At 34.9% G+C, this 23,639-nt stretch overlaps 2 protein-coding genes across 2 annotated transcripts in view; both read right to left on the bottom strand.

The window, feature by feature from the left end:
• lrp2b (low density lipoprotein receptor-related protein 2b) overlaps positions 1–1,946 on the bottom strand; it is a 68,125-nt gene extending 66,179 nt beyond the window's left edge. The window contains 3 exon segments of the mRNA XM_030163024.1: positions 280–402; positions 494–604; positions 1,880–1,946. Coding sequence (XP_030018884.1) covers positions 280–402; positions 494–604; positions 1,880–1,946 — 301 coding nt within the window.
• An 8,533-nt stretch (positions 1,947–10,479) lies between these two features.
• Positions 10,480–20,416, bottom strand: muc13b (mucin 13b, cell surface associated). The gene is made up of 12 exons (XM_030163249.1): positions 20,365–20,416; positions 18,201–18,500; positions 17,976–18,098; positions 16,826–16,935; positions 16,564–16,625; positions 16,320–16,453; positions 14,967–15,104; positions 14,833–14,878; positions 14,675–14,712; positions 12,481–12,568; positions 11,979–12,165; positions 10,480–10,635 (listed from the first exon to the last, which is right to left on the bottom strand). Exons 1-12 carry the CDS (start codon positions 20,414–20,416, stop codon positions 10,480–10,482), a joined length of 1,434 nt encoding a protein of 477 aa, XP_030019109.1.
• Between the last annotated feature and the right edge of the window lie 3,223 nt (positions 20,417–23,639).

Genomic DNA, 23,639 nt, shown 5'->3' with positions numbered 1-23,639 from the left:
GTCAAACAGAAACACATCTGTTTTATCTAATCATGTCCTAAGTGTTATTTACCTTTTTTTCTGTTAAGGACTCCTGAGGCTTTGATATGTATAGAGTAAGTTAGTCTTAACTGATAATATAACCTTTATTTAACCAAGTTGCTTGAGATATCAAATCATACAGTATTTATACTTAAATTACTTGAACTGATGAACTCAAATGATTTAATGCAATCCTCAGGTCCTTGGAAGGCCTGAGCTGAAATAACCCCCTCATACATAGACATCATCTCTGCCTACCACAGGATCTTTCTTCATCCGAGCCGTCGATGCAGTCTTCCTCCCCATCGCAGACAAATCCCTGAGGGATGCATTCTCCGCTTGTCACACACTTAAATTCCTGTGAGCTGCATGATGGAGGTGCTGCCAACAAGACCGAGGAATCATTTTTTCCAATTTTACGTTTTACAGCCAAACAAAAACTATCTTTGCTGCAATTGTTTGTGATACTCACGACAGTTGAGCTCGTCGGAGTCATCTGTGCAGTCTTTTGTCCCATCACACCTCCATTCTGTGTTAATGCATTGTCCATTGTTGCACTGAAACTGTCCACTTCCACAGCGTCCTGAAAGAAAACACAAGAAAACACCCATCACACAGATGGACATACAAACAGCAGCATCACTTATAACTTTAGTTATTCATGTTTTTGACCTGCATTGTAGCAGTTTAGTATAAAATGCATTTGAGTAGTGAGTGTGTGATAAATTGCCTCAATATAAAGTGCATTTTACTGTTTCTTTGAAGACTGAGTCATCACATTTATGACTGCTGTCTCCTCATGTGATAAAGGCTTTAAAATGTGGTTAATTCATCACCTTGAATAAACACAGTGTCTGGTGACCTTGGAGCCAATCATCAAAAATCGATAATTGATGTCTGATTCAGCAGAGAGATTGCCCAATATGTGCACTTTGCACCTCATGTGCATTTGAAACCACTCATAGTGTTTAATAAAATTCAATTAAGGAATGTTCAATTAGTATCATCTTCTCCACATTAAACTCATTCAGACAGTCCCAAAAACATGTACAATTACTTGCAAAAAGCTAATACAATGTAAAAACAAAACAAAACAAACAAACAAACAAACAAAACTTTCATATTACATTATTGAGTTCTTGAAAGAAAATTATGTTATTTTTATATGAATACATAGAAAATTTGAAAAACAGTAAATTAACCCATACAGACCCTGTGCTACTTTTGTGGCAGTTCCCAAGTGTTTTTTTTTTTTTTTTTAATATTTCTTCCATTCTTAACTTATTTATCACCATTTTTTTCATATTATCCTCTGTATTTTACTTTTTTTGGTGTAAATCATGTATTTCTCTTTATTTAATTCACAGATCATGTAGATGTTCATGAAAACTCAGAGTAAATTAGAAGTTAATATCAAAACAGAAGAAAAATGAAGAAAAAGTTACTTTTTCAGCAAAGATATTGCTAACTGAATGTAAAAACAAGTGTGTCCATCCACTGTCATTGATCCAACTCCATGGGTTTTACTGGTGAATCAATGTTGTAGAAGATGACAGTCTTTCCACATTCACTACACAGCCTCTGAACATCCAAATGGGTCAAATCTGATGACCATAAAAAGATGACGAACTGCATTTTACACCAATTATTCACGTGTATTGATAGGATTAGTGGATCAAAAGGTATTAAACAGTTTATATCTGTAGATGGTTTGTGTCGCCAATGCCTGTTTGGGTCTTTATGGGTTAAAGATGAACTAAGAGATTAGTGCTGATATTTATGTTATACTTTTATTTTCATTCTTTGTTTTTCATTTTTAGTTATGACTACAGAAGAATAATAATGAGAATGCACCCACCTTGAATAAGTTGAATTTCTTGGTAGATTAGTAGAAGTAGTAGTAGATATAGACCTTTCAGGTCCATAATTAAATGCTCCAAAGTCTTCCTCAGTGCTCTGGTGTGTCACTGTTGAAGGTCTGTGTGAAAAAGTGTGTCTGGTCATGCACCCAGACTTCGTCAAACTGAATGAACCCTGGGGAGACGGTGCCTTTGGGATGAAGATGTATAACCCACAGCGACCAGCTGACCAATAATCTTTAGGTGAGTATTACAGCTTTTTATGGCTCGCTGCTTTACATAAACTTCATCTAAGATTAACTTTTACATCCTGTTTTGTTGTCTACATCAGCAAGAAAAACTAACTACTCATTGTTGTATCACACTATCGTGAATTTAGTTGTGTAAAGTTGTGGTTTAAAGTACCAGAAAACAGGTGTGCTTAACTTAAAATGCAATTAAATACAGATTAACCAATAAAGACCCAGTGCTACTTTTGTGGCAGTTCACAAATAAAGTTTTCTCTCTATTTAACCTTTCTTAAGTGATTTATCACCATTTATTCTAATCTTATGCTCTGTATTTTTCATTTTTTTCCAGTTTAAATCATGTATTTTCCTATATCTAATTTACTCATCATGTAGATGTTCATAAAAGCTCAGATTAAAGTTGAGGGTTATTATATCAAAAATAGAGAAAACCGAAGAAAAAGTATTTATTCAAAATATATCAATAACTGAACATGAACCAGTGTCTCCATCCACTGTCATTTATAAAACTCCATGGGTTTTACTGGTGAATCAATGTTCTAGAGTCTCTGAACATTCAAACAGGTCATATCTGATGACCATGAAAAGCTAAACTGCATTTTACACCAATTATTCACAGGTATTATAGTATAGTGGATCAAAAGGTATTAATTGTTTTACAACAGTAGACAGTTTTGTTGAATGGTGGATGTTTGGGTCTTTATGGGTTGATTGAGACATAAACACACAAAGAATGAACACAAACAGTAGTGAACATGATGGTTTATTTATCAGTACAATTCAGATGTGACTTAAGTGTACTTTGGAGGGTTTATAAGAAAATATATCATTTTAGAACATTTTATTTTTCTGTGTTTTTCCAGTAGGTAACATTCAAGTTTATTGATCTACAGTAGCGGAAAAAAATTATTAGATCATCAAAAGTCGTCAAAAACAATGGTTATGCAATCAAGTACTAACTCCTGTGTGTATCATGTGACCAAAACAGACGGAAAAGAAAACATGGAATGCTAAAAGCACTGTTTTTTTCAGTACAATGCCATAGCTTTTGATGTAACAACTGAAGTGATTTTGGTTATTATCAAGAAAAGATGGAAAATGGCCAGATATCAGCTCTGAAATTAAATTCTTTTGAGCAATTTTTGTTGTTATCATTATATTTGTCCAAATAAATGTACCTTTTGTTGTACCAGGTATTAAAATGAACAAGAAATTGAAGAAAACAATGGGTGATCTAATAATTTTTTTCCGCGACTGTATATACTGTCGCAGAATGTCCAGCCCCAGCTTTGTTTTTAAATGTAGATAAATATTACAACAAAGCAATAAAATATCTGCAGGTGAACTGAAAATCTTAGAAAACAAATATAGAAATAAACAGTCATAGACATACTTTTAAGCAGTGCTTAAAACAGGACAATAAATGTCAGGATAAAAAGACCTTTAGGTGAGATTTGTTTGAAAAATCTTGATTGAAGTGTCTCCTCAGGTCCTCAAGTGGACTATGGGGCCACAGTGGCTTAAAGTGGACCCCATAAACACTTTATGAACAAAAGTATCGGGATGCATTGAATTCAAGTGTTTCTTTTCTAACAGATCTGCAAAGCAAATATGAGCAATATTGGTGTTTCTAAAGTATATGGACAAAAATATTGGGACACATCATGGCTACAGCTGTAGGATGTTCATGCTGATTTGAGATAAAAACAGTTTCCTTAGTGAGATGTGAAGAAGGTAGATGGTTAGTTGTGATAAAAGGTTATTATTTACAGTCAGAGCACGAAACATATTTTAGAAATTTAGAAATAGAACATTTACATCATAGTCATGGATTAAAAAAGAAACAATGTTGAGAGAAATTAAGTAAAAACCATCTCTGATGCATTTTGAAAGCAAAGATAACAATTAAAACCAAACTAACCAATGCAATACAATGATATTCATCATAATGTAAAACTATATTATGACATTTGTTTTGTATCCTAGACCCCTGTTAGAAAAGAAACACCTGAATTCAACATGTCCCAATACTTTTGTCCGTATAGTGTGTGTAACTATGTTTTTGTTGAAATCCGTGGGACATGTCGGAGGTCATCTGAAGGATCTGTTACGTACATGTTAAAAAAAAAAACCCAAAAACATCTGAAAGATAAGCTGCTACGTAAAGATTTTAAAAATTAAAAGGTAAACAGTTCAGTAAACAGGCGTTATACACTGCCCGGTCAAAAAAGTGGTTACGCAGACGATGTTCCTTGCTGTTATCATTTCGTATTGGCGTCATTTATGAAATCCTTATGTCACAATATTTATTTCCATCCAAAGTTGCGTGACTTTTTTCCCAAGATCTTGTACTGATGATGGGAGAGTTGGATACTGTGTAAATCCTTCTTCATCACATCCCAAATATTCTCAACAGGATTCAGGTCTGGACTCTGTGGTGTCCAATCCATGGGTGAAAATGACATTTCATACTACCTGAACCACTCTTTAGCAATTTAATCCTGATGAATTCTGGTATTTCCACCTTGGAATATGTTTGTGTTGTTCAGACCTGGTCATTCGGTATATTCAGGTTCAGCTGACTCTATATTTGGACGCATAACATTACTGAACCTAGACCTGACGAACTGAATCAACCCCAGATCAGAACACTGCCCCCACTGGCTTGTACTGCAGGCACTAGGTAGGATGGGTAATCACTTTATCTCTTACCTCTCTTCTCACTCTGAGGCATCCATCACTCTGGAATAGTGTAAATCTGGACTCATCAGACCACATGTCCTTTTTCCATTAAAACACAGTCCAGTCTTTATGTTCTCTATCAAACTGATGGTTGTTTAAGAAACAAGAAGTTACACAAAGGGTTAAAGAACTTTTTGGCTCTGAAACATATTAATCACTACAATAAAGATCTTACCTGCTTGTTAAATCCACATAGTGACTTTTTATACATCCTTTGAACCATTCATCTCTATAACAAATAAACACAAAGTCCTTATAATACATTTGATAGTATCTTTTTTTTGCTGTTATTTCACCATTAACTATGTTTTTTTCATAGTGTGAAAGCGTTGCTAAAGTACTACATATCGTTGCTGTCAGGCAAAAACCTCTTATGTCCAAAATAATTATTTTTCAGGAAACTGGAAAAACGCGATATATTGCAATGAAGTGGCTACTGATACAGTACTGTGGCACGAAATATCGGTTTGTCTATCACCACAGAGCCAATCAGCGCCCTCGTTATATCACGTTTAGACTGATAACCTGTCACAGCCCGAAAATTACCAAGGCAAACAGATCGCAAATAGGTCAGACTTTGAGACGGCAAAGATTTAGCTCAGTCGGTAACATTTCGGACAGCAATGCAGAAGATGCGAATCTGATTCCCAGTTGAAGTAACATTTTTTTTCCTGCAGATTTTCAAACGGCACTAAGGCCACCGGTAGGTAAAATCCGACACTGACATGAATCAGCCACTGGGACAACGTGCAGAGTGCAGAATTTGGACCAAAGCACTGAATACACAACTGACACAGGACTGACACAGAAGTGAGAGGTCACTTGGCATGCTGCCGCATCTAACATGTAGCTCCGCCCACCTTCTCCAGCCTCACTGACTGCACTGAGCAAAAAACACCATAAAACAACATATAGAGCATTTACAACAATAATTCCTATTCTTTACTATATACTATCACTAATTTGTCGTTTCTTCCATCAGTTGCCACAGTACTGTGATAGCAAAATGCACAAAAGAATGCACTGAGGTATACGCCATATATCTCCACAGTACTTTGGCAACAAGAGGATAATGAGTTCATGTAACAGTACCTGTGACTGACTCTAGTACAAATGCTAGCATTTGATTGGCTCTGTGGCAAGAGACAAACCGATAATTCATGCCACAGTACTGTGGCAGTAGCCATTGCCATATAGTAAATAAATTAATGGAGTTAAAAGATGTAGGGCCGGATCTACTAAAGGTTTGCATGTATTAAAATGTGTGCAAACTCACTGCACATGCAAAAAAATGTACAAACTGATTTACTAACAGTACGTGTTAAGGATTGTGTCTTTCAAAGGTGCGAAATAGCATGTCTGCATCCAGTTAGTACATTTGACACAATGAATATGTAATATGGGGTGTTTACACGCAGTTGTGCGTGTGCTGGGAGGAGAAAATGTAAATATATTCATTTAGCACACACAAAAGGATTTATCAAACCCAAAAGCAATTTCGCTCATAGAAACTGCGTCTATATTTACCATGTCTCAAAAGGTGCAAATGGTTTGGATGTGTAATTGCGCACACATGGAAGTGGTTAGGAGACACTGAAATGATGAAATGAGAAGCACTAACATTAGGCAACAGTATGACAAAATTATGTGAGCCTGACAGTCATTCAATCCAACTACCCCCCCCCCCACCACCACCACCACCACCACCTCCACCACCTTTAAAATGAAAAATAAATGAATGAATGAGTCATGCAATACCGTCTATGAAAAAACTCCTCCAACGTTACATTTCCTTGTGTCTGGATCATTCAGTCACTGTTCCCATTTGTGCCGGTGTATCCCAGAGCAGTTTTTCCAGTAGATTATCTCCAGTAGTGCACGCAAAACCCTCATTTAAATAGGGCAGCCTGCAAGACTTAGAACCTGTTGACATTTGCGCAAGCAATCTTTGTAAATCACCTGTAAACCACAGTTCAACCTCACACGCAAAATTCTACGCAAATTCTATGCAAATTAGTACACGCAAACTGGGATCTTAGTAGATCCAGCCAGTAGTCACAAGCCATTTTCAGCATTTTTCATTGGTTACATATTTCTAAAACTGCCAGGCCAATTTTAATACTGACCAGTAGAATAGTTTTAGGACAAAAAAAGACAAAGGGCAAAAATGGACTTTCAAGGTTTCCACCCAACAGCGAGGATATGACACGTTACAGTAAAAGCAGTTGCCACTGGCCCAATTCCAGACAGTCCCTGCACCAATACAATCTAAAAACCCTCTTGTTGTGAGGCGCCACTGTTAACCACTGAGCCAACATTTGATTCATGCAGTCGCCACATTGTGATAATTTAGGCCCAACAGTTATCAAAGCCAGGCAAACATATCCAGATTTGCATTTGCATTTTACACTCGCTTCATAGTCAAATACAAGACACTTTTATTATTAAAAGCGGGAAGAGGAATCTGAGTTTGGCACAGGTGATACATTAAGCTTTGCAAATGTCCCCTCTTGTTAATCAAAATTTATTTTCTGTCATATCTTATGTATCCTCATTTGTTCAGTTAACCTCACAATACAGATCCTACAAAAAGACGCTCTGGACTTAACATCATAGATTTATTCAATTAATTAATGAATTAATTTCTATCTATCTATCTATCTATCTATCTATCTATCTATCTATCTATCTATCTATCTATCTATCTATCTATCTATCTATCTATCTATCTATCTATCTATCTATCTATCTATCTATCTATCTATCTATCTATCTATCTATCTATTTATCTATCTGTCTGTCTGTCTGTCTGTCTGTCTATTTTTTTTTTTTATTTTTTAATTAATTAAATATTTTTTTCTGTGCACACTGTTGAGACTTTTTTCTGTTGTTGCATGTTCATAACAGTTTCTGGAAGAAGTTATCTGTGTTAAACTCTGACAGTCATGTGGTATCAGTGGTTAAATGTGGTGCAATATGCTGAAGAATGAGAACCACTTCAAGTCACGGACAAAACACATGTCATATTGCAGGGCTGCCAACTTTTCAAAAAACCTTGGCATGAGAATTGGTGGGTGTGGCCAAAAATTTGCCACACATGCAGCCAATAAATATGGTGGCTTAGACATAGGGGAGGACTGGAATTAATGTGATTAGTTGCATGATATTAGGTTTCTATCATTTGTAGTAACAGTTACAGTAGTAGTATATCTACTGTTAATACTTGTACTTGCAGTAGTAGTATTAACAGTCATGGACATTTGTTCTAGTTATTGACAATTATACTGGCACTAGCTGATCTACTTTTTTAACAGTTCAAGTTCAGTTTGCTGTGCATCCATTGCATCCATGTGTCTCCTCCTACCCCCCCCCCCCCCCCCCCCCGTACCCCAGTCTCTCTCTCTCTCTCTCTCTCTCTCTCTGTCTGTTTCTCTTCCTTTACCCTCACTCTTTAACCCCAACTGGTCCATGTAGATGACCATCCTCCAAGAGTCAGGATCTGCTCAAGGTTCCTGCCAATTAAAAGGAAGTTTTTCCTCACCACTGTCACCACTCACAAGTGTTTGCTCCGAGAGGATTCTGTTGGGTTTCTGTAAATTGGCTTGAGAGTCTGGTTTCAACCGGCTCTTTACGTAAAGCACTTTGTGACTCTGTCTGTGAAAAGTGCTCTATAAATAAAATTTACTTACTTACTTACTTACTACTTACTTACTTACTAAAGTGTTATGAGATAACTTCTGCTATGATTTGATTCTATATAAATACAATTAGATTGATTGGTTAATTGTTTCTTCCTGTATTCTGGTGGTCAAAATATGCAAACAAGCAAATATATGGCTAAGGGTTCTCCTCTGAAAATTTTAGATTCGACAAATGTGATTTCCTGCATTTTGGTTGATTGACCTATGTGTAATACCCAAATTCATTTAGATTCATAGACTACTTCCTTCACAAGTAAACCTGAGCTGGACATTCAGCTCAGAGTGACCAACAAAGCACCAAATTTGGGCTCAGCTCCACACCAGAAAACCACAGTTGGACCTAAATGGCTGCTTATATACCATCATAGCCTAATTCATAGACCCATGTTGCAGATTTAAAGGTGGATTCATGGTTTAATATATTCTAATTAGTAATACTAATTAAAATGAAATGCTATGTCATGAATAAATGTTGCATTGTTTCGTCAAAAATGAAACTCATTACGCATTGAGGGCCTTTCCCCACAACAATGTCCATCAGAATATTCACAAAGGGGAAACATATAAATACATACACTCACACAACACACAACAAATGAAGTTAGTTGATTTGTTGATAATTCATAATTTTGCCAGTGGGTCACCTAAATAACTTTTCTTTCTTTCTTTTTTTTTTTTTTTTTTGGTGTGATAAATGTGTGTGTCAAGCTAAATGTATGAGTTCGCAGCCATGATATAACAGGATTTATTTGTCCCTGAGAGAGAAAAAAAGATGCAGATGAAGTTGACTACATGACTAAAACATTTAAAAAAACACCACAATTGGGTGGAATAGACACCAAAACACATTAAAATCTAGCAAACACTTGACAACAGTGTGTGTCAACCCTGATGTCTTGACTGTAGAATCATAAAACCACTGATCACTTACAGAGCTCACTGTGTGCAGACTGTTCTGGTCTTTGCTGCCTCCTAGTGGTGGTGTTTAAAAAGACAGATATCAAACAACCTCACATTTTGACACCCAGGTTTTTATTTATTGTTGCATATTTTCTGAAAAGGATTTAGTTGCAGAGTACAACAACCAGTTAAATATTCATAGAAAGGTCTGAGGATGACATTAAGTAAACAACAGTAAAGAAACTAAACAGAAATAGGTGGCAAGTAAATTTGCCTCATCACATTCAATGATCATGATTCAAATATTTTCAGGGTAATCAGTCAGAGATGTTTTTTTCCACTCTACTGTAAAAATTTAACATTATAAAGTGAAATAATATGATTCCCGTTGTACAATATAAGTTTATTGTATGTTACAAGAGGATTTTCTATTCTTTGACTTTTTTAAAATAAATAAGGAGAGACAAAAATACATAAATGAAATAAAAGAGAAAAAACACACAAAATGTTTGAAAGTTTTACAATGGTTAGGAATGATATGCTTTTTTTTAAAAATATATATATATAAATTTATTCTGAAGAACATTTCAATGACGATAAATCAGTCATGAAAGTGGTTAAAAAAGCAAAACAAAATATACTTCTGTGTAATAAAAACAGACCTTGCGGATATTTTAATGTAGTAAACATTTTTGCATAAATTATACTAAAATATGCAGCAGGACTTAACATGCCCTGATTTGTTAAATTGACATATTACATGCATAGAATTAACAATAGAATACATACAATACAAACTCATCTCATTTACAAATAACCTTAACATGGAATCGACTAGTTTTACGTACAATGTAAATTCACAGATGAGTCATTATCATGTTTTCATAACTGCTCCAAAAATATTCCTACCTTTCTCAGTTTCTTGAGAAAGTTGTGCAGACAGTTGTGCACGAAACAAAATGTATTGATCATTGTAGCAAATCACTGTTGGGTAGGACCAGTTTCTGGTTAATACCGCCTTCCGACGTCGCTTGCGAAGTAAGGGTTGGACTGGCCTTGGCTTTGACTGTATGGGTTGAACTGAGCTCGATTCTGGGCGTATGGGTTACTCTGGGGGCGAGTGTAGGAATTTCCACTCAAATCATCTGCATCGTTGTAGAGCCGCTGTAATTCAGATGAATGTCTTTATGAGTAAAAGCCGAGGGAAATACTGAAAATGATGCCAACCTAATCCTAAAAATCCACTATGTCCATAATTTAATTTAAAAAACTATATTAGAAAACTGTAAAACGAAATTCAAAAGTTAGTCAAGAAGCATCTACTGACCATAAATGATTGATAACTGGGCTAATTGAATATATGTACTGTATATACTATAGCGCTGTGTGTCTGTATTTTGTCTATTTATTGTCTTTCATATTATGCTGTATGTGAAAAATTGTTTTGTATGATTATACTGTATGTTGTAAAGATTATTGTAAGGACCCCAGGAAGAATAGTTGGAGCTATGGTACAGCTAATGGGGATCCTAAATAAATACATAAATAAATTAAGAATGTGTGTATCCTAATGAATATACAGGGTGTCCACCAAGTCTCTTTACAAAAGCAATTGATGACACATGTTAATCAGATTTGTTGGTTTTTAATCACACTGTGGGATCATGTGCAATCAAATCATTGGCCCATTTTTCTTCAATGACAGATCAATTACTGCAAGTGTTTATCTTGACCTTTTGACTAAATATGTGTCACCACAACTGGACGACCTTCAACTAACTATCATTTTCCAGGTAGATGGTACAACCACCACATTGGGGTCTGCATGTTGGTGGGTTCCTAAATCAAACATTTCCAGACCGGTGGATTGGAAGGGATGGTCCAATTCCCTGACCACCTCCTTCACCAGATATCACTGCCCTGGATTTATTTCTGTGGGGTTATGTTCAAGATATCTTGGATAGAACTAAAATACGGGACATCAACGACCTGAAGTAAAAGATCACTGATGACACTGACAGCATTGATGAGTCTATGAAACAGCCAACATGGAAACAGCTTCTTCTCTGCCACAGTGACACTGATGGCAGGAGGAAAATACTGTTAGTTTGTCCAACCTACATATGTTCACAGTTACTATAAAAGGAAAGGGAATGTGCAGTATCCTAAATTTGTGGATAGTGTTTATTTTTAGATTTTATTACAAGTTACTATGCTATTGTCTTATTTTATCTTATCTTATCTTATCTTATCTTATCTTATCTTATCTTATTTAAATCCAGTACTGTCTCGATGTGCTTCATGCATCTAATGGTGCCCATATAGAGGTATATTAAATGAGGCAAAAAACTTCAATATCTATTTTTCATTTTGTAATAATTTCCACAGATTTGTCTATTCATTTCCTTTTGTAATGAATTTGTTCAATTGTAAAAGACACTTTATGGACGCCCTGTCATAAACTCCATAGATGCTCTTGTTATCACATTTATTTTGGTCCTGCTCACCGTGTTTCTTCCTCCAGGGATCAGGTTTTGCCGGCTGTTGCTCGGGGTCATCTCCAGGTTGGAACTGCGGTCCCATCCACTGTTGCTTGTGGCCCGAGGGATTCTCGGGAACCCAGCGCTGGCAAAGGCTGCCAGGCCGTTGGATGACCCACCTTGAGCTGCAACGGGCCGACTTTCAGCCAAACCACTGTGGACCACAGGGGCTGGAGCCGAAGACATTTGGCTCATGTTTGACTTGCCAGTTTCTTTCATTTTGTTCTTCTTTGAGCCTTTCTTTGAAGATCTAATGTGATGAAGGAAAGATTATTGTATCTGTCTTTTTTTTTTTTTAGCTTATTTTTGAATGATTTTTTTCTTTGACTTCAAAATGTGGTATAAATAAATAAAATAAAATGACACTAAATATCATCAACATTGACATAGTTGTGAAAACAGAAAAATGTGGTGCAGGCAGGGAAAATGAATGATGACTTGTGAAGAAAAAAATAAGTTAGGAACTCACTTTTTGGCCACAATAGGCAAGAGGATGATTGTGATGAGCAGCAGCCCCCCGAGCACAGAACCAACAATCACCAGTGTTAACTCCCACGCTATAAAGAAAAGAAAGATAGACACATGTCGTATTAGATATTAGACTTCATCAGTGAAATGGGTTTAAAGATTGAACATCACTTCATAATCAGAACCTGGACTCATCATTGTCTTTTACATGCTTGAGTTGGATGGACACATCTTTTTACACGTAGGCTGAAGCACTGGTATCTATAAATGTATTTTAGGTCTGCTTCCATCATATTTACTGTTCTACGTCTATTGGAATGACTTAAATAATTACAGTCTCTAGTCTCAAGATCTGTTATATCTATAAGTTTCAAAAGTCAGAACAGAACTGGCAAAGAAAGCTTTTAAGTTTTCTGCTCCCCCTGCCTGGAACAACCCACAGAAGGAAAAAAACGTAAAGAATTGGTCTCTTTTAATACATTCAAAGTCATTTTAAATGAATGGGAAAAGGATGTTTTTCTAATTGATTGAATCAGGTTCTGCTTTAAAGTGCTTTTAAGGAACATTGTTGTTATACTTTTAGTACCTTTTAAAATAATGGTGATGTTTATTATATATGTTCTTATCTGGTGTTTAATGGTTTTCGTACTGAGTTTTATTGTGTTATATGTATACTTTTTTATGTATATTTTTAGTATGAATGTATGACGGTGATTTCTATTTTGTGTAACTTCTGCTGCTGCTGTCTTGGCCAGGACACTCTTGAAAAAGAGAGTCTTAATCTCCATGAGCTTTTTTTCCTGGTTAAATAAAGGTTATAATAATAATAATAATAATAATAATAATAATAATAATAATAATAATAATAATAATAATAATAATAATAATAATAATAATAACAATAATAATAATAATAATAATAATAATAATAATAATAATAATAATAATAATTCATTTGTCAATGGAACAATAATTACAGTTCATCCTCTGCTATATTTAATTGTCTTTAAATTATTGTGTAACCTACACTCAAGGTGTGTTCAAAGACCAACATAAGTACATATAATCATGAATATGTACATATAGACATATAGATTAATGCTCACTGTAATGAAATGTGGTGTAATGTAACTTTGTCAAATATGTTCACAAGCTGCATTTGGAAATGCACACTGTGCGTCTATCTGTAAGCCCGGACTTTGTATTTACTAAAATGCTTTAATTACAATGTACTTAAATGATTTAAGTTCTATTACATTACTATAAAATGTTTAGTATATTCTACTAATTTGTAGACATAGTCAAAAGTACAAAAACAGTTTAAGTTGAATGGATTTAAATCACTAAATTTTAGTCATGACCACACCTTTTTTTTAATCTCTGCATTGCATTGTGGGTATTGGACATGTTGTTGAAAATGTGTTATTTTTATGTGCAGGGGCTCAGCGTGGTTGTAGTGTTAGTGTTAATTTGGACTTAATGTGTGTATGTCAGTGTTTAATGGCCTTTTTGTGTTTGTTTTTGTGTTTTTGTAGAGCTGCACCATGAGTGAAAGCCATAGGCCCAACAATCGCTTTCCTGTTCTTCACAAATTGCTGATGTTCAGTGAAAATCTTCACATTTTGCCAAACTAGAAGCCCTTCCATTGCTGGTAAATAATATTGAGCTAACTCCCTGCCTACTTTCCATCAATGCTACAATATATCAAGTTCAATAATTATGCAAAGCAATTTATATAGCAGAAGATTTTCATTTAAATCAACTTGGAATTGAGTACAATGAACTGATGATATTAAGTTATAGATTATACAAAGCAATTGACTTTGGAACAAATTTTAGGTAAAATTAACTTGGCATTTAGTATGTTGGACTTAAAACAGTAATTCCATTCAAATCAAGCATTTAAGTTTAATACACTCAAATTTTCATTACTCATTACTCACATTTTTTAAGGCAACGGGTTTGCATTTACATTACTTAAAAATCTCGTTGTAATCGGTTTCAATTTTTTTTTTTGTTAAATTAACTTATTGGGGTTTACAGGGTATGTAAATGTTTTGTGAATTTTACAATTGATATCTGTTTTTATTTTGTTTTACTGTAGAGCAATATGAATTTTTTAAATGTTATTTTATGTTAATGGTTACTCTGCATTGTTTCTGTCTTGACATCATAAACATAGTCTGTGTACTCACAATCACGGCAGTCAAAACCAGAATATCCAAAATCACAGCTGAAAGAAGAGAAAGTAATTTGTTTATTATTTATTTAGATTTTTAAAGCAGTTTTTCAATCTATACAGTAATTTGGATTTAATGTTGGTGTGATATTATTAGAACCTTTTAACACTTACTTCTTGCATTTTCCAGAATTGTCTGGTTTCATACCAATTGGACAAGCTGAAAATAGGAAAAAGAAGAGTGAGAGAAACAATTCTGACACAAGCACACTGTCTTTCACTCTGTTCAGTCCACAAAATGCACTTACTAGTGCACATTCTGTCAGTGTAGTTGGTTTGAATATAACCAGGCAAACAGGTACACTTGAAAGCTCCATTTCCTGATGAACTACATTTTGAAGTTGCTGTATCACATGGATCACGTCCTCCATCACACAGGTTCACCACTGTAAGGAAAAAGTAAAAAATTAAGTGTTTTTCAGTATATACAAGCACAACATAGGCCAGTCATAAAGAACTCTAAACTGCCTATAGGATATGATGCATTTTTCATATGAAAAATGTGATCATCAGCAAATATTTGTACTTAGATACAGCACTTGTTACTGTATGAAACATACAAAACTTACACACACTACTTGCATGCAGCCACTAGCATACTTAATTAAACAATTTTACAGCTCACACAGGAAGCAATGGAGACATTATAAAATACAGGGTACAGGGAAAACTGAAAACTGTTATTAAATTTTATAAAACTGTAGCTTGTAAATAGAGGGCATAATAAAGGTAAGATTTAAGAAAAATTTTTTAATTCAAATAGTCGGCAGGTTACAATATATTATATGTTGTGAGTCAGTTAACGCTCTGGTATTCATCCAGAGCTGCAGTAATGTAAAAAAAAGAAAAAAAATCATACAAATTGTTTTTTTTCTATTTTTTTTGTATTTCATCAACTTGAGCGGTAAACAAAATTACCAAATACTCAGTAATTTCCATATTCTTTTCAACCCTTTAAAGCCCATGTTTGTAAAGTAAACAACCCATATATTTTTTTTTTTGTTTGTTGTATTTTTTCCATATAATACATAAAAATCGGATTACTTATTTTTTCATTTTTGCTGCCTGGCATATGCCAATGATTAATGGCAACATTGCTTAATACACATTATTATTTTTTTTGCTAGGTCAAGTGTTCTAAAATGTGTTAATGTGCAATTTTCAATCACTTCGGTCTATTGCAGTAATTTTCTATTGTTTAGAATGTGCTGGTTTTCATAGCTGGGCCAGAATTTTAAAAATCATGCAGAAATGAACAACTTTTAAACTCAAACCTAATACAAATTGTGAAAAGTAACATGACCTTTTAAAACATGTAGCGCAAAATGTACATAATATGCTCACCTGGACACTGGAAGGTTAATCATTAATTGTGTTAGTTATTAAGTGAATAAATAACAAAGAAATCGTGGGGTAGAAAAAAAAATATTGAAATCACTCATAAGGAGACTATGTTATATGTGAAGACAATAAAAACCACTGATAAAAGATGCTTCTCTAAGTAATTTAAGAGACATTATTTCCAAACATATGGATTTAATTTTGTCAAACAAATCCACATTTTCTTTGATTTAACATGGAAATAATATTAATGGACATACGTGTGAAGGTTGCCCCTTGGAATTCTTTCGATTCTTCGAGTGTCGATTTAACAGTTTTGTTATCAATATCAGAATTTGCTGAAAAGAAGATCTCTATTGATGCAACGACGCCCGTGTTCCTTGATGAGCTTCGACTATGCAGACAAAAACCACAGTTGTTGATGGTTAAATTTGTGAGGCTTAAAGCATGTTGTAGTGACAATAATAGCTAAACCCATTAAAGATAGTAAATGTTGCATCTTACCGGAACTCAAGTACTGTAGAGGTCTTGTAACCCTTTTTAAGAGGGTCATAAACTTTACCCATCTGTAATTTATACAAAAACAGAACATTTTATTTAAGACTACACCATTACAATTCGGTTGCCACATAGATTTTCAGTTTGTCACAGCATCCATTCATTTTAATATCGTACCATATATGAGTGACAGTCAGTGAAACACTTGCAAACATCTCAACCAAGCCATATAAAAACATATAAGAAATTAAAAAAATATATTACTTACTTTATCAACAATTGTTCTTGAAGTTGTCAGAAAGTCTAATGATTTCATATCAGCCAGTGTGTCCTTATATGGTTCTGAAGGGTCGATTAGCTCGCTAGGGAAAACTTTGGCTAAAATAGGAAAATTTCATTATTTTAGGAATTTGTACCTGTCACACACATTTATTTAAGGTAAAAGACACACAGAGAAATACACACATTTGTTTTGTGGACCATAATTTAAGGAAAGGACTGATCCACCTCTCATATCTGTTGATTAAATACAAAGCCTTGACAAACAAATGTCCCACAGTAATATTTTATTACACCGCCTTTTGCTTTGATTACAGAACAAATTCACCAGGGTATTGTTCCAATACACTAATCTCATGTTTTACACATACATCATAATTTGGAAATATAATGTTGTTGAACTTAGGCTTGACAGCCTGAACTAAGCCTAGATCATACCACTGCCCCCACAAGTTTGTACTGTAGGTACTAGGTATGATGGGTAATCACTTCATCTACCTCCAGTCCAGTCTTTATGGTCTCTATCAAACTGATGGTTGTTTAAATGAGAAGCTACTCACTGCATCAGTTAAAGCAGGGGTGTCCAATCCTGGTTCTCAAGAGCTACTATCCTGCATGTTTATAGATGTTTTCCTCTTGCAGCACGCCTGACAGTCAATATCAGGCTTCTGCAGAGTTTGATGATAGGCTTATCATTTGAATCAAGTGTGTTGGAAGAGGGATACATCTAAAACATGCAGGATAGTAGCTCTTGAGGACCAGGATTGGACACCCCTGATTTAAAGGGTTAAAGAACTTGCTGCATCTCAAACATATTAATCACTGCAATAATTACCCGAAGGCCAGTCTATCAAATTTTTTGGACTTTTTTAAGTATACACCTTTATTTTGTTAGCTTTGGAGTCAGGTTGTTTACTACACTTTATGTAAGGTATATCCATCCATCCATTTTCTGAATTGCTTATTCCTCGCCTATCCTGGCTACTTATGGGCAAACAACCATTCATGTTAAGTATATTAATATAAGATACATAGGTCTACATTAACTGACTATGGTACATGTATGTGGACTACTAGGTATGTGCAACCAGAAAAAAATGGTAGAGAGTAACATATTAATTGAAGAAACAAATTCTTACCAGCTGAACATGTATTAGTGGCTTCATCATAGTTTTCACCACTCAAACACAAGCATCTATAGGTTTGACTGGCAAGAGGTTGGCATGTGCTTCCATCTTTGCATGGTTGTGACTGACAAGCATCTGTAAAGGAGGAGGTTAAAAATACAGATGGATTGTGATTGAACAGTATCGTGGGCCTCTGAAATCAATGTTGTTAAAGGTTCTGGTTGTAGCTAGATGTACCTGGACGTGCTGTGGTTGTAGGGACTGCAGTGGAAGGGGTGGTACCAGAACCAGGATCTTGAGTAGTGGAAGCAGAACCAGGATTTGGAGTAGTGGTACCAGTAGCGGGATTTTGAGTAGTGGTACCAGTAGCGGGATTTTGAGTAGTGGAAGCAGTAGCGGGATTTGGAGTAGTGGAAGCAGTAGCGGGATTTGGAGTAGTGGAAGCAGGAGCGGGATTTGGAGTAGTGGAAGCAGTAGCGGGATTTGGAGTAGTGGGAGTAGGAGCTTGAGTAGAGACTGTTACTACTGGTTCAGCAACTGTTGTGAATAAAGCAACAAGACAAAGCAGTTACTAAATGATAACAAGACAGTCACAGATACAGCTATTAAAGATAGCAAACTTTAACCATTACTGTCCAATCTGACCCGCTGAGACATTTTAGAGCAGTAAAAACATCCTGAAAGACATTTTCTGAAGCTTGAGAATTAATTCCTTTTCCTTAAATGACTCAAAAGATGCTGAAATCCTGATATGGCATGATATTGTGTGACAGTGTATACTTTTCCATTATAAGTAAGTTGTGTAAAAGCCAAAAATAAAGTAAAATAAAATAAAAAAAAACTTTATGGGCTCTCTGAAGCATGGATTAAGGATTAAGCGCCAATTTATTAATGTGACACATGGGCTATGTAGAGTTTTTAAAAAAATCTGAGGTTGAAAATGATGTATATAAGTATGGATAGCCTACTTATTTTAAGAGGATTATTGGATCAGTTCAGATTTAATATAGACCATAAATTGAAGGTAGGACACAGTATGTCCAGGTTAATAATGCGCCATATAAAAGGCATCAGTGCCAGCCAGCTTATAATAAAAAATGACTGTACACGGAGGTTTAAGGTGTGTGCTTTACCTGCAGGTAAAGAAAGGCTGAAAATATACAATCTGTAGGGTTTTCCCTGGCTTTCCAGAGGGGCTCTCCACCATCTTTCTTAATTAGGGTACAGCAATTCAATTTTTCTTTCAATAAAAGCATAACATCTCCACCTTTTTCAACCAGTATTGTTATAATGGTTATGGTCGTTACAACCCAAGACAAAGAACAACCAATCCACTAGTCTCACCATCTATTGGGAGTTAATTAAATCTGTAGAATAAAAGTCTATAAGGTGATTCACACACACACACACACACACACACACACACACACACACACACACACACACAAAGTATGTACTATTATAGTAGTTAAATTAAAAAAAACAACAGGATTTTGAGTCTCATTTGAGCTGATATAAGATATACCAAAATAACTGCATAATAACTAAAGTAGAAATATAAGGCAATTTCAATTAACTGGTGTTATTCATATGACTAAACAAAAATAAAAAGCATCATTAAGGCACTCCCTAAAGCTCTTTAAAGTTTATTTAAGTTTGATACATGTAACGCATTAACCAGACGAGAGGATCTAAGAGACAAAGGAATAACATTTAGAGGAAAGGAAGGAAAACCCCGGGTCAGAGGGTAAAGTGACATTGTCTGCATTAACAGACTAGTCAAATATTTACCAACGCCTGTATGTCACTCTTACTAACACTGAGGTAGACATGGGTTTAAAGCCTGTTTTAAAGGTTTTACACAAATGGTAACTTGTCTCCCAGTGTTTACTCCTTAATATTCAGATTTCTGGAGTTAGCAGGGATTTAGAAACAGAACTAAAGTTAAAAGAAAGAGGGGTAAATTAAAAAAAAAAAAAAAATCTGCCTTTTTTTCTTTTTGTTATGTAGTAGAAATAACAAGTGAGAAATCAAATAAAGGGGAATAGAGCTTAATTCAAGTGTTCCTGCTGTAAATACATTTCCTTTCTTTTCCTCACTTGGATGAGTGGAACTGGAATAAGATTTAACCCGACATGGCAATATTAAACTTTAAGAAAATGCTGACATTAGGTGCTCAAAGTAAATATCTTGGCCATGTGTTCACTCCCAGTAAAATTCCATAGATCATATTTAACCCACTGACATTGATTTTCTTTCTGTGAATATAATTGAAAAAATACAAATACAGCAACTACATATCAGTAATGTTCTACCTAACAGCTTATAATGATATGGGCTGTCTTCATTTAAAACCTTGGAAAAAAACATGTCAAATGTTTATAAAATAACATGTACTTACCCAAACAGCCAACCACTAGAGTGGCGACAAGAAGCTTCAACGTCCACGCCATTGGAAATAATTTAATAATGAGAGAGCTTCACCACAGCCAAGTGGAGACTTTAGTGCCTTTCTGCCTTCAATGATGAGTGCTTGGCAGTTTTAATCATTAGCCACACCTTCTGAGGCGGCACCATGGGCTCCTCAAGGATAGTTCCCACCTGGAGGAGACGATTCAGAGAGGTCCGGTCAGTGTCCTAGCCTCTAAGGGTCAATAAATCTATCATGACGTACGTTTGTGTTATTATCTTAATTTTGGAAAATGTGTCACAGACGTCAAACGTTGATGAATAACTAGGCATGGGGCAAAACAGAAATGACCATAAAAAAAAAAAACAAAAAACAATAGAGGAAAGTCCAGCTCATGCTATATTGCCATCAGTAGCTTCATATGAAGCTGAACAAAATTGGGAAGTTAAAATGGTTTCATGTTGAAAGTGGTGTAATCTATTTCACACTCCTGCATCTAGACACTTTACCCTCAGAGAAATACCAGTTAACTCTGTTTTGGCACCTTCCAAATCAATTTTTCTCTACTTCTAACCTTTCCCAAGTGGTTTATCACCATTTATTCAAATATAATCCTTGGCATTTTTGGTCAAAATCAGATTTTTTTTTCCCCCAATATTTAATTTTCTGATCATGCAGATGTTCATCAGAACTTAGTGTTAATTCAAAGGTTATTATATTAAAACAAAAAAAAAAAACAAAACCAAAAAAAAACAAAAAATGGGGGAAACAGTGACAAACTTCAACAATCACTGTAATATATCAAACTACATGGGTTTTATTGGTGAATCAATAGTACAGTTTCCATGTTCACTGTTGGAGCCTCTGAACGTTCAAATGACTCACATCTGACACCACTGAAAAGCTGAAAAGCTGCATTTTAGCTGAATTATTTTAATGTACTGATAGGATTAACCCTTTATTGGGCAAGTAACTATTTTTGGTCATTTTCACATACATTACAAGTCAGTGACAGTAACAGTTCCAGCGAGGACAATGTGTCAACAATCTCAGGTCCAGTGTGGTCTACAGGGTCTGTAAGGTCCACCTCTGCATGAACAGTGAGTGGACCTGCTTTGTTAGGTACCATGACGTAATGATACTAATGTAAGGAATGATGTTCAAAGGGATCATGTGGATGTGGACAGGGGTGTGGGTCAGCACTTATGTTGTTGTAATGTTATAAAAGTGATGTTGTAATGTTATAAAATACATGTTCCTTTCACCTTACATATGTTTTTCTTGTATTTTTTATATATACTTCCTGTATTTTTATTATTATTATTTTTTAATGTATTCTTCTTTTTTTTTGCCACTTATGGGTAAGGAACCAAATATGGTAACTTCATTGACCTTGATTTTCTTCATAATAAAACATTTTGAAAATTTTCACAAAAATAATACAGTCTTGTTATGTCCTCCAGTAACACACAACGTTTGAAATTTTGACTTTCTGAGTATTTCTATGAGTGTCCTATTAGGGGTTAATGATTAAAAAGTTATTAATCATTTTAGAAACCTTTTAGTTATGGGAGGAGCCAAGGAATAGTAGCTGATGTCCTGCATCAGCTAATGGAGATCCTGATAAATAAATAAAATAATAAATAGATAGATCAGTACATGGTCTCGATCCCCAGTAGATGTTTAGGTCTTTAAGGGTTGAATCACAAATTTTCAGAGTTCCCTTTTATGTTTCTCTACTTAAAATCTACTTTTAATTGTCTGTTGCTGTCATCCTGGTCATGTCGTGTACACCACAGTACACAGATCAGTAAAACACAGAGCTGGTAACACCAAGAAAAACTTTACAGCAAAGGAGAGAGTTCACAGACAGAGGCCCTTAACTTTGGATGATATCAAATCACATATGGTATCACATTGGTGTCTCCTGATGTGACACAGTTTTCCTGTCTGAGCTCATTTCAATGATAGGGCACAGTAAACTGAACACTTTTGCTTGCTTGCTATAGTACTGATAACAATGTAGAGCTCTCTCCTTTATGAAAAAGTATATCTATATAGCAGAAGTACATTTTCCGACTTTATAAGTCACTGATAAGAGCAGTAATACAGGGTAAGGCTACATTCCTTACCAATCATTTTATGACTTTACAGCTCTTAGACGTGACTTAACCCTTAAAGGGGTCATATTTTGCTAAACCCACTTTTATTAATCTTTGGTTTATTTATTTGTGTATTTGGACCCTAATAGTTCATACAATTGAATTTGAACCCTCCAGGTGCTGCAAAGCTATCTTTATATTTATTTTGGCAAAAATCAAGTGAATTTCTACAACCTGTCTTAATTTCTGCTTAATTTGAAATCTTTTATAACTAGTTCCGTCACAGCATTTGCACATATAAGGTCAAAACTTCTGATGAACATTTCTCCAATTACACCATAACTGTTTGTCAGCAGCAGTGGTTGTAGTCCATACTAAAAATATGTCCAAACTTTGAGCCGATTACCTAAAATGTTCAGTTGTTGGTTGTATTAATGAACACAAGTGGTTGATTGGCACAGAAAGCACGGTCAACAACCTGGAGGGGGTGGGGTGTGAAGTGGCTCATTTGCATTTAAAGGGCCAGCGCTCAAAACGACCTTTCTTGTGTCATTACTCAGAAATAGGGTTGTAGATGAACCTGTGGAGTTGAATTAATGAAGAATTCAGACTCAAGCATAGCATTTACAGTTTATGTAGACTACAGGGAAATGTTTTAAAATGCATAATTCCATTGAAAAAAACAAAATATCACTCCTTTAAAACAACTTACACAAATATGAGCCTATACAAATGACAAATAACACTAGTTGTAGACACTTGTTTTTATGTTAAATTAATATGTTTTGCTTTCTTCAGTTTTCTCTATTTTAATATAACACGCTTTGAATTTACTATGAGCTTTTATGAACATCTACATAAATTAAATATAGGAGCATACCTGATTTTCACGGAAATACGCTAAATATGGAAGATAAAATAAGTAATTGCAGTAAATCACTTAGGAAAAGATAGATTCAGAAAAAAATTCCATCATCAGTGTAACAATGAGAATTGATGGTGTGTTTCCTTATTAAATGACCTAAATAAAGCATGTATATAGGGAACAGTATTTGTCCAAGACCAGATCCTTGAGGAACTCCATGACTAACTGTGGTGCACTAAGAAGATTCATTATTAACAGTAACAAACTGAAAGTGATCTGTTAGACAGGATTTAACCCAT

The sequence above is a fragment of the Sphaeramia orbicularis genome, chromosome 19 (genome assembly GCF_902148855.1).
Source record: "Sphaeramia orbicularis chromosome 19, fSphaOr1.1, whole genome shotgun sequence".
Taxonomy (NCBI): Eukaryota; Metazoa; Chordata; class Actinopteri; order Kurtiformes; family Apogonidae; genus Sphaeramia; species Sphaeramia orbicularis.
This window is presented reverse-complemented; position numbering and strand designations above follow the sequence as displayed.

Bases quoted from the DNA above. Each gene is read 5' to 3' on its own strand.
- muc13b (XM_030163249.1), bottom strand. From the start codon at position 20,416: ATGGCGTGGACGTTGAAGCTTCTTGTCGCCACTCTAGTGGTTGGCTGT. The intron at 12,166-12,480 runs GTGAGTTCCTAA...TGTGGTCCACAG, and splicing joins TTGCCTATTGTGGCCAAAAA to TGGTTTGGCTGAAAGTCGGC. The intron at 10,636-11,978 runs GTGAGCAGGACC...TCTGAATTACAG, and splicing joins TCCCTGGAGGAAGAAACACG to CGGCTCTACAACGATGCAGA.